Raw genomic sequence first — 15302 nt, 5'->3', positions numbered from 1 at the left:
TTCTATCTATTGACAGTGAAATTAAATGGACTACATTTTTACGATTTCACTTTTCCCGTAACATAATGTGTCATAGGAATGAAGACAATGTGTAATTTCATCGAGCAGCCAATGAGGAGCAGCAATGCGCTATATAAAGAGAACGATGGCTTGCATATTGCCACTGAAAGTGTAAGCTGGATGAAATATTTAAGGTGCTTTATGTTGGATTTTTGCTTCCTTTTAATTTGTAGGCCAGTCGTATAACGGGCCGCCTTGAACATTTACGTCCAATTAAAGTATTTTCCGTCATTGACCTGCAGTGGCGCACTCTTGCATAAATAAAGCGCGCGGCACAACCAGAGACGCGTTCAGAGTGCGCGTCTAAAATGGCAAAATGGCTCACACGTTCTCGTTTCTTTATATGCGTATTAACGGTTTGGCTTATTTCTCACCCTTGTCTAAGCGATACGCATCAAGATAAACTAGGTAAGTTTATTTGTTTACTTCAGATCCGCAAATGAGAAGAAATTATATCTATTTAAAAATACTCATTTATCTGTGGGATCCGCCACAGTTTCAGAATAAACCGAAAATAGGCCTACAGATTTCGTCTCTAATGTTTTGCTCCATTGCTTTGGCAAAGCGTGTCAAACGAACTAAAATCGAAGGGCTTTGTGTCCTTAATGATGAGTCTGTTTGCACTTGTTGTTTTAAAGAGAAGCGCACACTTTACTCACGCGATCAGCTTGTGATGTGATCCGGTGTTTTCTGCGCTTCGCTTCAGTGAATGCAGCGAAGTCAATCTCTGCTTGTGCAGTGAGTTTGGGAGCACAGCGGACACCATTTAGCCTACGTATCTTCACATTCGCATAATTTTAAAAGAAAAGGTGTGGACAGATAAATACAGCGTTTCACTATTTAATGAGAAGTGTTTGAAAGCTTTTTCAGCAGTTTCTGATCGGGTTTCACGAAAAGTCATGTATTTTCTTTGCACTGGTTGCCGTTCCGTTAAAAAAAAAAAAAGATTGGCTCTGACAGGAGAGGAACCACACTCTTTCTGTGAATTGAGTGCAAATAGGTTTAGTTCAGGGGTAATTGGGACTTTTCCCACAGTCATCTCAATGGTAAAAGTGTCCCAATTTACTTGAATTCACCACATCTGTTAGAAGTATGAAGTCATCTGAACAGAGATTATTGGTCCAAGACGTTTTGAATTGCTTGACATTTGACAAAACTGTAATAGTCTTCTAGTTTCTCTCAAAGTAGGTTCACCTGAACTGGATTTAAATCCAAGATAATAAAACTCTTTTATGAAAAATTGATCAAACTTAGGTTAAATCAGGAACAAAATTCTGCAAGTGGAGTTTAAGTTTATCGTTCAAGATTGTTTTTATCATCATATTGATATTTGTTCGTTTTAAGCTTAAACACTTAAATTGATTAAAGAATGTGTAGATATTTGTACTGGAAATCAAGACAGAAATACTGAGAAAGAATATATATATATATATATATATATATATATATATATATATATATATATATATATATATATATTTTACAGCGTAACAGCTTTTAGTCCGAGGTAGAATCTCTTATAATTTTCATGATGTCTCCTTTTCCCATTGCATTGCGGTATAGACTTGTAGTTTTTATGCACTTACCCGTGTTTTTTTTTTTTTTTTTTTTTTTATTTATTTTTTATTATTTTTTTTTTTTTATAGTTGTTTCGCACAGTGGTCAACTACTGATGTTACTGTGCTTTAAGAATAAAATCTGTTTTAAAATCATGCCAAACTGTATTTATAGAGCCCATCTGCAGTTAACTCAAAGTACTTTACAATAAGAAATATAGTGGAACAAAAAACACATACATGCAAATTGCAGTGCCACCTGTCCCTTGAATTGGCTGATTTTAATGACTGTAGATAACTTGAAATGTGAAAGGGTCTATCATCTAAACCTAATCAAAATGGAACAACCAACCAACAGACGGATCTAATCAAACAAGAACCAACAAGAACACGAAACATAAAAGCACATGATGATCACATGAGGGAAGAAGAACTTGAAACTTTTTTCAAGTTCAAATTGTTTGTTCTCATTTTGTTTAATAGGCATGAAAACGAGAACCATGACATGAAAACAAACATGACAATGTCACTTGACACTTAAACCACAGTTTTACTTACACAGACATTGTAACATTGTATTTTGCGCCACTGATTTGGTGCAAACTAGAACCGAAATCACAATATGGCTTAGTGCGCTTATCAAATCACAAAAGGTCAAGTAATTAAAATCAATATATCTGTCTCCCTTTATAACAAGAGTTTTTTTTTTTCCCCCCATTTAAAAAGTTTTTTATTGTTTGTGTTGTTTATGTTCCTCAGAGAAGCATTACCTGCACTACATGTTTACAGCCCTGACCAAAGCAGATCTATTCCCAGACTTCACTGCTGTGGGTGTTGTTGATGATAGACTGATCTTAGACTACAGTACTGAAGTTCCAGACTGGACAAGACTGATTCTGACTGAAGATGATGGGATTGAGACTCTTGTACAACAATATGACTCTAAAGATTGGTACAAACATCAGCTACACATTCTGTCAAACTGCACAAATTGTTCTGGTGAGTTTAATGCTTCTTTCTTATTTATTAATATTAAATTGTGTGTATGTCATACTGTAAACAACTCATTACTGTTATTCTGTGATTGTAGAGCTCCATGCATTTCAGAGACTAATTGGTTGTGAAGTGGAGAAATTTAATGGAACAGTGACGAGTCTGAGATTCTTTGATGAATATGGATTTGATGGAGAGGATTTTATGACTTTTGATTCTGACACTCTGCAGTGGATTGATAAATGTCCCAAAGCCAAAGAAATGAAAAAGTATTGGGACCTTCAGACAGGACGAAACCAGTTCATCAAGGATTATTTTGGGAAATGCATGGAATGGATCTTAATATTTAACAACACATATAAGAGTATGTTTTAATCAGATCACTTTATTTAGACTCTGTGTGTGTTGTTCAGGTATCACCTACTGTATGTTAAGGACAAAATGTCGGCAATATCCAAAATCATGAGGAAAACTGCTTATAAATCCTATAGAATGAAGTGTCTTGTAAATCCAGATTAAAATGCAAAAATAGATATGCGCAAACAAACATGTAAATGAAAACATGTTAATACTGTTTTGACTTCCCTTCTTCTCTGTGATAAGCAAGTAGACATGGAAAGTTGCTGCTTTTTGCTAGAGGGTTAACCATGGTAACCGCTGTATTTCTGGGCTTTCATAAGCGCCACCTCCTGTCAGAGAATGAAGTTGCATTTTTATTCAGGTCTTTTAAAGTGACCACGATAAAACCATGCAGGACACTGTTGTGACACTGGCACAGCATCATCGAAACTCTCACAAAATGCCGAATCAATTAAACAAAACACGATGCAGCAGCCACCATTTCTGCATCACACTACCATTGAGAAATTTTAACCAAAGTATGTTATAGACTTTTCATTAAGACCCTAAAGAATCATATCAACTTGGGCATCCGATGACACCTTTAATATGGCCGCTCAATCACTGGAAGCCCCGCCTTTTGAATGAAGGAGCCAATCGCTAATCTGTAAAGTTAGCGTGTCACTGCAGCTGTCATTAGAAGTCCCGGTTGCTATAGAAACAGTCAGCGTTCTGAGACGTGCGTATGCGCACTGGCTGATCTGGTCAAAAGTGTGTAAATGAAATGAAAACTCAGACTAAAACATGCATAAAAACAGCTTTTAAACGCCGATTGCAAATGTTTTATTAAAAGTATAATACATTAATGCAATAAAAATAATAACATATGAAGTGTCTGTATAATATGTGGGTTTTTTCATACTTAATATTAATTTTGAGGGCTTGTATATAGAGGCCAGTAAGAGACTATTAACTAGCCTACTTCTCCCCCTTTCTATTACACGTCTCTCTAAAAATGTCTACAAATTGATGAAACTGATCCGAGATCAAACCATAGACACTGGATCAATGCTTTGCCGCTGGGGGATCTCAATTAATGAAATCGCATGATTCACGGGTTCACAGAGATTATCACCTCCCAATGGCGGACCATTGAAATCTCAAAACATTTCGAAACCGTTATGACATAATAAAGCCTCATTTACTGAAATCACATGACTTTGGCAGTTTTATAAGCTCTCCGAAACAATGTTTCGAAACAATTGATTCACAAAAGTTTCAGAGCTTCACGAAGCAGTGCTTCAAAAGCACCCATCACTACATACAGGAATTTTCTCCACACTTTTTGCATCAGGAAATCTGATGCTTCATGCAAATCAAAGAATGTTCATCTGGATTACAGGATTTTGACTCATTGCATAGTCAGATTGCATGCCATCTCATCAAATATCTAGTAACTAGTTATAGGAGATACTATTAAAGAAAGAATTACAAAGGCAAAAATGCATAGGCTTACTCATGTCTTTCAGAATGCATTTGATGTGCAATCTTCTGTGGAATATAACCTGATTTCTTCACTGCATAAAAACCAGTTTGTTAATTGCATTACCTATTTCTCCAGATTCACCAGAGGTTTACATCTCTGCAAGGAGAGATCCTGACGATCACAGTAAGCTGGATCTGAGCTGTCTGGCCACTGGTTTCTACCCCAGAGATATTGAGATGAACATCAGATTGAATGAATCTGTTCTTGACAACCAAACATCTTCTGAAATCAGACCAAATGCTAATGAAACGTTTCAGATGAGAGTCAGTGTGAAGATCGACAGAAACTCTGAAGGATCTTATGACTGTTTTGTCATTCACAGCAGTCTGACAGAACCAGCTTCAGTAGCATGGGGTAAATATCACCACAGATACAGTCACACACACATTTGTAACAGGAAAATATAATGATGCCGAAATGGATTAATGTTGCTGATCACAAACAAGTAAAGTGCCTCAACTCAGTTTAACGGTTTATGGTGATTATATGTAATGTGTATTTATTATCTTTATTTTCATTCTGCAGATGGAAAATGCTCTACATTTGAGACAGAATCTCAGCAGACCTTTATAGAAGTAATACTTTCGGTTTTAGTTCTATCTGTAGTTTCTGTCATGCTCTGTTCTGTTGTGATTCTTTGCCAGTGCAAGAAAGAATCCAATGGTGAGTTATTCAGCATGATCACTGTAGCTTTAAATCACTTGTTTTTAATATTTTAGGTTAAAGACCATTTATGGACAGTGTATAATGGTAGAAATATGTAAACATTGTGATATAGATTTTGATAATGGTAAGATTTTTCATTATTGTGTTTTAATTTGACACGGGTATGGTTATCCATAATATTTATCAAACAAGTGTGAAATGTGGATAAATAAATTTAAACCTATTTACAAGAACATTTGATCTGTTTTAATACTGTAGAATCTTTCCTCGCTCTGGGGAGAAATCATCATCATGATTATGGTGCAGTGAGTGAGCGGATAGCGATGGCGACAGATGAAGCGTGTGCTGATACGTCTGATGAAGAGCTCAGTGTTGATGAATCTACAAACTAGACTGGAGTGTGAACAGGTGTTTCATTTCTGTTCATTCAGAATGGACACTGTATTCTAGTTATCCAGCTCTGTTCAGAAAAAGGCTTATTGTTTTCAGGGGTTTTTTTCTGTCAGCATTTTCTAATCTGAGTCAGCTCTTATGACAGTTTCTGTTTATGATGTTGTTTATGCTCACTTGAAGTATGACGCTGCTTTTCACATTTGAGAGATTCTTGAAACATTTCATATGGTCAAGATTACATGATATGTGCTACATCAAACTCCGTTCTCTACTTGTTTGTATTGTTTGTTTTTATTTAGTTCATTACTAAAAAGCTAATCAAGAATTAGTATTTTCTAATACTTATTGCTATTAGATATGATAGTATGCCAAACAATGCCATTTTTATCACTGGATAGTCTTTGCTACTAATAAAGATTAGCTTTTATTATCATTTTTATTTTGCTTCTTTCTTAGAAAAAAATCTTCTCCATTTACTGTATAGTGCAATACTTGATCTACTGTAAGTATTGTGATTTTGTTTTAACTTTCAATGGTCATGATTAAAGTCTATTGTCTGAATTGAAGTTGGAATGTTTTTAAATCCAGTCAGTAGACTAATTTTTTTTTTTTTTTTTTTTTTTTTTTTAGTTTTTTAAGTAAAACATGTTGTGTTGGTAAACATGTATTGATCAAATGTACATCTAGAATGCACTATAAAGGCTGGAATAAACTACATGACTACTGCCCAGATTTTTGTCCCAATTTAAAGTCTGGAGAAGTCAGCGCTAGTTGCCTAAAGTCTGATCCAGTTTGTAGATTTGAGATTTCATAGAAAATCACGTAGTGCATGATGGTCACAGACTGATTTTTTAGCTTCAGACTCTGATTCTATCCAGTCGGAGGGTATCAGATATGTTTGATATTTTCAGCCGATTTTAGAGTGCACATTGTTTTCACATTTTTATGTGAGTTTGAGATCGGAACTTTAAAGTCTGTGTGATCCTCAGAAGTTTAGTGTATGATGGCCAGTTTTAAATGTTTGTAAGTTTGTGAAGACTATAGCAATTATAAAATCTGTTCAGAGCCTGATAGATGTATACTATAAATGCCTAATTAAACAATGTGTTAAATGTGCAATATTAAGAAATAAATGAGTCTTGACTAAGTGTGATTGTGTGCAAGTTCATGGATCTGATGGCAAAATGTACAAAGAAAAATAACATGGACTACAATTTAGGTAGTAATAATTATTTATTTGTTTACTTATTGGTTGATTGTACTGTTTGGACCTTGACAGATGCAGTCAAACTAATGTTTTGTTGTATGTTCACAGTTTATGTTCTCAGACTATTATGTGAAAACTGTGTTTGAAGAGAGTTTAACAATGCGAATACTGTTAACGACGAATTTAAATAGTTTTACGACTGTACTTTTCCTCAAGGAGCTCAGAAATGAAAGTGAAAGTGTGATTTCATAACTCCGTCAGTGAGGAGCAGCAATGCGCTCAGTTCAACCCGGAAGAGTCCAAATAAACTTTCACTTTAATGTAGATCCATTCAGAGCGCTTTCCGACAATGTAAATTGAGAAAAGAAAAAAAAAGTATTTTTTTTATAGGCTCTAGTTTTTAAACACTTTCATTGTAGAATGTGTTTGCGTTTTGTGTTTATTATTTTATTGTTTCACTCTTTTCTTGGTGATGCGCTGCAAGGTAAGAACACAGTCACTTTAGTGTTACTTTAGAAAATGGCGACCTACAAACTGCAGTCACTAACAAACATACTATGCATAGTTTTATACTATTATAAAATTGCATGTAAAATACAGTTTTACAGTATTTCTTATAGTGGAGTTTAAGATCAGGTTTAAAATCAGTTTTATCCACATTTTGTCAGTTTTGTCATTGCACGTGTCTTATACTGTCTGTTCCTCAGAGAAACATTACCTGCACTTCAAGTTCACAGCCCTTTCCAAAGCAAACACACTCCCAGAGTTCAGTGCTGAGGCTGTTGTTGACGGCAGACAGATCATTCACTACAATAATGAAGATCAGTCCTGGGTAAGATCGAGTCTGACTGAAGATGACTGGACTGAAGCTCCTGCACTACCACCTGATTCTAGAGACTGGTTCATACATCAGATGAAGACTCTGTCAAACTGCACAAACACACAGTGTTCTGGTGAGTTTCATGCTTCACTCCTCAATTATATATCAGATATGTTGTGAAACTGCATATTACTGCATAAAACTTTCATTCATTTATTTATTTGAGACTTTTGCACAGTACTGTATTCAGTGTATATTGTCACGAGTGTTGTTCTGTGATCGTAGAGCTCCATGTTCTTCAGAGAATAATTGGTTGTGAACTGAAGAAACTTCCTGATGGAACAGAGAGTCTGAGAGCATTTGATGAATATGGATTTGATGGAGAGGATTTTATTGCTTTTAATTCTGACACTCTGCAGTGGATTGATAAAAAACCCAAAGCCAAAGAAACCAAAATCAAATGGGATCAGCAAACAAAACACAATGAACACTTGCAGCATTATCTCAAGACCTGCATGAACTGGATTTCAACTTTTAAGAACATGAAGAAGAGTAAGTTTGATCTGATCACTTTAATGAGCTGTAACTCTTTGTGAGCATAAAATAAGTTCAGGAGGTTGTGTCTAATTCTCTTATTATACATGATGTAGATGTAGTTGTATTATTATTTTTATTTAATTATGTATTTATGTATTTATTTATTTTGCAAACAGAACCAAATTCTTTGTATATTTGTTTGTTAATTGCATTATTATTATTTTCTGCTCAGCTCCACCAGATGTTCATGTGTTTGTGAGGAAAGCTCCTGATGATCAAAATAAGCAGGTTCTGAGCTGTCTGGCCACTGGTTTCTATCCCAGAGATATTAAGATGAACATCAGATTGTACAGAAATATAATTAAGGACCAAACATCATCTGAAATCAGACCAAATGCTGATGGATCCTTTCAGATGAGAGTCAGTGTGGAGATCGACAGAAACCACAAAGAGTTTTATGACTGTTTTGTCATTCACAGCAGTCTGACAGAACCAGCTGTAGTAGAATGGGGTAAATATCACCAAAATTCATCTTTGATTGAATGTGTGAAGAATGGCTTTTATATACTAACTGTGTTTCTTCGTGAATAACAGATGAAACTCAATACAAGTCACTCAGTATGTAGAAAGAGAACATAACATTAATGCTGCCGGTCACAAACAATTACAGTTAAAGTGCCTCGACTCAGTTCAACATTTTACACACATGCCTTACAGAGCAGAGACTGATGTGCATCTCTCTGTTGATCCTTTTAGATTTAGATTTCACTTAATTATTATAAGTTCAAGGATCTGAAAAGAAAAGAAAAAATAACTTCATGTGGACTACATTTTATGGAGTAGTAATAATTTTATTTACTTAGTGATTTGTCCTGTTTGGGTCTTGACAGATGTGATCACTAATGTTTTGTTGTATCAGATTTATGTTAAGAATATGAATGGTATTTTTTGCTATGTTTTCTTAGGAGTGCAAGGAATTTGTTTTAGTGACATAAGCTTCCAGTACACAGAGACAACAAAAAAACAAAAACAAAAACAAATTGCAAATTAATAAATTGTATGAACAGTTGTGCTATAGATGACATTGGAATAGAATAGAGTAAGATGCAGAGATGTACTTGGATGTTCACAGTTTATTCTTTAAAACTATTGTGTGAAAACTGTGTTTGAAGAGAGTTTAAAAATGATAACACTGTTAATGATGAATTTAAATAATTTTACTGGACCTTTCCCCAAGGACCATAGAAATTAATGTGAAAATGTGATTTCATAAGCAATGCATTCAATACAACAAAATTGCATGTAAAATACTATTTGAGATCACCAATGAATTCTGACAACACTAAATGTTGTTTCTTTTGCTCAAAGAGTGTTAAATAGCGTATTTTTCAGGCTAGATCAGCTACAGTCCTGAACTCATGTCTCCAGAACGCTGACTGTTTCTATAGCAACTGGGACGCTTCTAATGGCAGCTGCAGTGATGCAGTGACTTTACTGATTAGCGATTGGCTCTTTTACTCAGAAGACGGAGCTTCATTCGTTAGAGTGGCCATACTGAGCATTGCATTTCTCCCCATTCAAAACTATATGAGTGACACGTTTTGGGTATTCTATAGTCTTTGGTTTTATCCACATTTTGTCAGTTTTGTCATTGCACGTGTCTTATACTGTCTGTTCCTCAGAGAAACATTACCTGCACTTCAAGTTCACAGCCCTTTCCAAAGCAAACACACTCCCAGAGTTCAGTGCTGAGGCTGTTGCTGATGACAGACAGATCATTCACTACAATAATGAAGATCAGTCCTGGGTAAGATCGAGTCTGACTGAAGATGACTGGACTGAAGCTCCTGCACTACCACCTGATTCTAGAGACTGGTTCATACATCAGATGAAGACTCTGTCAAACTGCGCAAGCACACAGTGTTCTGGTGAGTTTCATGCGTCACTCCTCAATTATATATCAGATATGTTGTGAAGCTGCATAATCCTGCATAAAACATTCATTCATTCATTTATTTATTTGAGAATTTTGCACAGAACTGTATTCAGTGTATATTGTCATGAGTGTTGTTCTGTGATCGTAGAGCTCCATGTTCTTCAGAGAATAATTGGTTGTGAACTGGAGAAACTTCCTGATGGAACAATGAATCTGACAGTATTTGATGAATATGGATTTGATGGAGAGGATTTTATTACCTTTAATTCTGACACTCTGCAGTGGATTGATAAAAACCCCAAAGCCAAAGAAACTAAAATGAAATGGGATCAGCAAACAGAACGCAATGAACTCCTGCAGCATTTCCTCAAGACCTGCATGAACTGGATTTCAACTTTTAACAACATGAAGAAGAGTAAGTTTGATCAGATCACTTTAATGAGCTGTAACTCTTTGTGAGCATGAAATAAGTTCAGGAGGTTGTGTCTAATTCTCTTATTATACAGAGATGTAGTTGTATTATTATTTTTATTTAATTATGTATTTATTTATTTTGCAAACAGAACCAAATTCTTTGTATATTTGTTTGTTAATTGCATTATTATTATTTTCTGCTCAGCTCCACCAGATGTTCATGTGTTTGTGAGGAAAGCTCCTGGTGATCAATGTAAGCTGGTTCTGAGCTGTCTGGTCACTGGTTTCTACCCCAGAGATATTAAGATGAACATCAGATTGTACAGAAATATTATTAAGGACCAAACATCATCTGAAATCAGACCAAATGCTGATGGATCCTGTCAGATGAGATCCAGTGTGAAGATCGACAGAAACCTCAAAGGATCTTATGACTGTCTGGTCATTCACAGCAGTCTGACAGAACCAGCTGTAGTAGAATGGGGTAAATATAATTGTTAATAATAAATAAATTCATAAATAAATAAATTCATCTTTGATTGAAAGCGTGAAGAATGGCTTTTATACACTAATGGTGATTCTGCATGAATAACAGATGAACTTGACTCAGTTCAATATTTGTATTTTTATTTATGTATTTTTTGCAGATGGGAATTATGCTGACTGTGAAACAGAGTCTCAGTGGGCTTTAAAAGCAGTATTAATAACAGTTTCAGTAGTTCTAGTCCTCATTGTGATCTCTTACTGCATCTACCGAAGAAAACGGTTAAATGGTGGTGAGTTATAAATATTCAACACTTTTTCTTTTGGATGTTTTGTTTTTAAATAGCATTTTTTTAAAGACCTTTACAAAAAAAGTATGATGTTTGACAGTATATGCTTTATTATGCTTTAGTTATGCTTTATCGTACGTTACATTTTATTTGATGATCACAAATAACACAGCAAATGAGAATTGCAAAATTGCTGTAAATATTCAAGCTAAGGCTTTTATATAATCTACTGTGTTTTTTTCTAGGTCAGTCGAGCGGTTATGGTGATCGAACTACAAGAGAGATGAGAACCGAGCATCATCCTTCACACAAAGGTAGGGCTGCCCCCTTAATAGTCAACTTAACATGAGTCGACGAGAACAAACTGAGTAAAGACTAGTCGACAAAAATTTTTAGTCTGTTAATTAAAAAAAAAAGGCAGCGGCTATTTGCATTGAGTGAAAATAGCCTTATTGAGACAATAAAGCCCACCCTACACCTACCCAATAAACACCTTTGAGGCACTTTATTTTAAACTTTTCAATTGTTTTCCTTTTTCATCTGATATGTAATGTGAAAAGGGTGAATAATGAGTTTGGCAAAAGGCAAAAAAAAAAATAATAAAATGTCTGTGACGAAGAGATCGATCCAAAGGCTCGCCTGTCATTCATCCACCTCAAATATGACTTAATCATTGAAACATATTTAAATGGATAGTTCTCCTAAAAATGAATATTCTGTCATTAATTACTCACCCTCATGTTGTTCCAAACCCATAAGACCTTCGTTCATCTTCTGAACACGAATTAAGATATTTTTGATGAAATCCGTGAGCTCTCTGACCCTCCATAAACAGCAATGATATTACCACGATCAAGGCTCAGAAACGTAGCAAGGAGATCTGTAAAATAGTCCATGTGACATCAGGGGTTCAACCATAATTTTACAAAGCTGTGAGAAATACTTTTGTGCACAAAGAAAACAAAGCAGGGTCAGTTCTTTCCTTTCTTATTATCTGCTTTGTTTTTTCTAGGTCAGAGAAGCAGTTATGATGTTGAAATGGGAGCGAAGATGAGACTTCACTCTGATAGAGAAGAGATGTCCAGTCCTGAAAGTAAAAGAAGAGTATGGTATTTTAAAAACGGATCATCTCCACACACAGATATCTCTGGATCTCCGAGATGTGAACAGCTTGTGTTTTGTACGTGCTGATTAGAAATTATGTTTGGCACATAATTTTTGCTATTTATGTAATAGTATTGTTCTCTGGGAAGTATCGGGAGTACTGCAAAATTACACATTGAGGTTTATGTGAAATATTTTACACTGACATCATTAGTAGACCATTTTTACATTTCACTTTTGTATTTTCATTTGCTCCAGCAGCAGTAATCCAAAATAACATTTATTGACTTTCTTAATTAAAACAAACAAACAAATAAATAAATAAATGAGAAACTGATTACTGCTGTCAGAAGAGAAAGATGTCAAATTGACATCATTTTCTCAGCTGCTGCATTAGATAAACTCATAAAACAGTGTGTACTATTGTGTTCATTGGATTTTTAAAAATGTGCATTTGAAAAACTTGAAGTTTATTGATGTTTTGATGTTTAGTGTTACTGACCGTGAAAACAAAACATCACAGTTTGTGAAAAGGAGCTGTGAAAACAACAATTGCACTGTATTTTGTGTTGCTGCTTATACTTTTAAATGAAGTGTGTTATTGCACCAATATTATTTTTTTAATAGCTTTGTTATTGTTACTTGAACAAAATGTTTCCAATAAATATAGATATATCTCTTAGCCACATTTTAAACATTTTTTTTCCAAAAATTGCAAACCAGATATTTTTTCCCTGTAATTTTAGAACGCTTTGTGTATAAATAAATAAATAAATAAATAAAGATAAAAAAAATCCAATATGTTCATTTTTTACTTGAATATTAAGCAATTCTGACTGTCTATGTTTTGAACTGCAATGAGCTCACACTTTTTTTAATTCTTAAAATGAGCCACAAAATTAATGGCAACCAGAATCTGCTTTCCATCACTATAAACAAAGTAGTATCATCTGTCACTTTGTATTTATTAATAACTGATTACCTAAAACATTTGAGGCCTTGATCTCTTTACTATTTCTAACACAAACTGCCCAAAATTTAATTATAAATGTGTTGCCTAATACCTCTATACTCTTAAAATTAAAATTTCATTATTGGCATTGACACTTCTTTAAAAAATTAACATACATAAAACCTTTCCATTCCACAAAAGTGGTTTTATAGTCAAAAAAAAAAAAACTCTTTAGATTATTAAAATGTTCTTCACACTAAAAAAAAAAAAAAAAAAAAAAACATATATGTCTAGTCACTGAAAGGTTTTTCGGTGGAATCTACATTGTTCTTTCTGAAGCAACACTCTGAAAACTTTTTTGGAACCTACAGTAAATTAAAGGTTTTTTTTTTTTTCAGATTGAAGTATTTTATTGTCTAAACTAAATGACCTGCCTCAGGTTATCTAAAAAAATATTTTAGATATATTGTTTTTATTATTATTATTATTTATTTATATATGGATGATCAACCTGTGCTTCATAGTTGGAAGCATTCAGGGTTGACTGTTCCGCGGTTTTTAGTCGAAAAAAAAAAAAAAAAAACCTTGATAGTATGGTGAGTTTTGTGAGGGATGGGAAATGAAAGCAGACTGTAAAATTGTGAATAAACGCGTAGCAGTGACGCAAGTATCTTGGTATGGGAGTGGGATGTTTTGATTGGCCATTGGGCTATTTTTGTAAAGCAGACCTTTAGTATTGTATCAGACAGTATATTTATCCTGTTCTTATCGATAACAACTGTACAGCTTAAACTGAAAATTGTGATTTTCAGGTTATTTTCAATCTATTTTAGGTAACCATATTTTCGACTATCCTTACGTGCTGCGATGAATAGTTGGTTTTAAGTTAGTTGCTATAGTAGCGTGTAAATGATTCTAATTTTTAAACAGATGTTGCTTTAGGCTATTGCTATAATAAAACCCTTCCTACACCTGCCACTAACCCTGATATACATCATTATTAAACACGATATGCATAGTATTTCCACTTTTCCAATACTTTGTTAATTGAAAGTAAATGCCTTTCTGATCTGATGTGTGATAGGAACAGTTTAGAGAGCAAGTTCGGTAAAAGGCGGATTTGAACGTGGATCGATCACATTAAAAGCTATATGCATCAACAGCTACCCCACTGTACGACTGTTATGCGGCATCGGTTTTAATTTTGTGTGGCTGAACTTGACATTGCCGTTAAAAAGACGAAGCGCCTTATTTATTAAAGAGGAGCTCCTTTGTGTTGATGCGAATGGCGATTTCATTGTGTTGTGCATAGCTTTTGTCACCGTATAACGAACAACAGATTCAGTCAGTCCGTCAGTAAGTTGCTAATAGGTCATAAAGACAAACAAATCACAATGCTGCAGTTCGCAGTGTAAACAACAGAAATATGGTCATTCTAAGCAATTTAAGAAATCATGTTTCTTACACTCTTTATTCTTATTAAATTATATAATAAATGAAAATAGTGCAAGCTAGTGTTAGAGGCCTTAAAAGTCTAAAAGGCGCAAGTATATATATATATATATATATATATATATATATATATATATATATATATATATATATATATATATAACAACTGTACACGTTCTTCAGATTTGTTTTTAGTCGATTCTTGAAGATGGCTAAGGACTGGGATTGAGTTGGAACATTTAATTTAAAAGTCTGTGAAAGTGATTTTGTGCCTCTTTGGGATGAACAATAAACAATAAAGCGTAGATCACTTGCAGAATGCAAGCTTCTAGAGGCACATAAGTCTGAACTAATGAATTTAGGTAAAAGGTGCAGACCCACTGGTGGATTTGTAGGCAAACATTAATGCAGCAATACACGTTCTTCACTTAATGTTCAGACATATTAAGTGTGCCGTAAGTGTGTAAAGTGTTAATTTTTGACAGCATTGTATATCAAACATATATTATACATAGAGAATCAGTATGATTTCACAAATGAACAGAAATGTTACA

The 15302-nt window shown here is 34.3% G+C and overlaps 2 protein-coding genes across 2 annotated transcripts; both read left to right on the top strand.

Annotated features, from left to right (window-relative positions):
- Window positions 1-351: 351 nt before the first annotated feature.
- Window positions 352-6700, top strand: LOC122140688 (zinc-alpha-2-glycoprotein-like). The gene is made up of 6 exons (XM_042745334.1): window positions 352-468; window positions 2376-2615; window positions 2707-2973; window positions 4570-4848; window positions 5020-5157; window positions 5419-6700. The coding sequence occupies exons 1-6, from the start codon at window positions 369-371 to the stop codon at window positions 5550-5552; spliced, it is 1158 nt and encodes a 385-aa protein (XP_042601268.1). The 5' UTR covers window positions 352-368; the 3' UTR covers window positions 5553-6700.
- Window positions 6701-7031: 331 nt separating this feature from the next.
- LOC109091007 lies at window positions 7032-13039 on the top strand. Its single transcript, XM_042745325.1, has 10 exons — window positions 7032-7244; window positions 7468-7713; window positions 7866-8132; window positions 8350-8628; window positions 9800-10045; window positions 10202-10468; window positions 10673-10951; window positions 11115-11243; window positions 11486-11554; window positions 12253-13039. Exons 1-10 carry the CDS (start codon window positions 7181-7183, stop codon window positions 12429-12431), a joined length of 2025 nt encoding a protein of 674 aa, XP_042601259.1. The 5' UTR covers window positions 7032-7180; the 3' UTR covers window positions 12432-13039.
- Window positions 13040-15302: the final 2263 nt, after the last annotated feature.

This window comes from Cyprinus carpio, chromosome B19 (assembly GCF_018340385.1).
Source record: "Cyprinus carpio isolate SPL01 chromosome B19, ASM1834038v1, whole genome shotgun sequence".
Classification (NCBI taxonomy): Eukaryota; Metazoa; Chordata; class Actinopteri; order Cypriniformes; family Cyprinidae; genus Cyprinus; species Cyprinus carpio.
The sequence above is the reverse complement of the archived record's forward strand: the minus strand, read 5'-3'. Positions and strand labels throughout refer to the sequence as shown.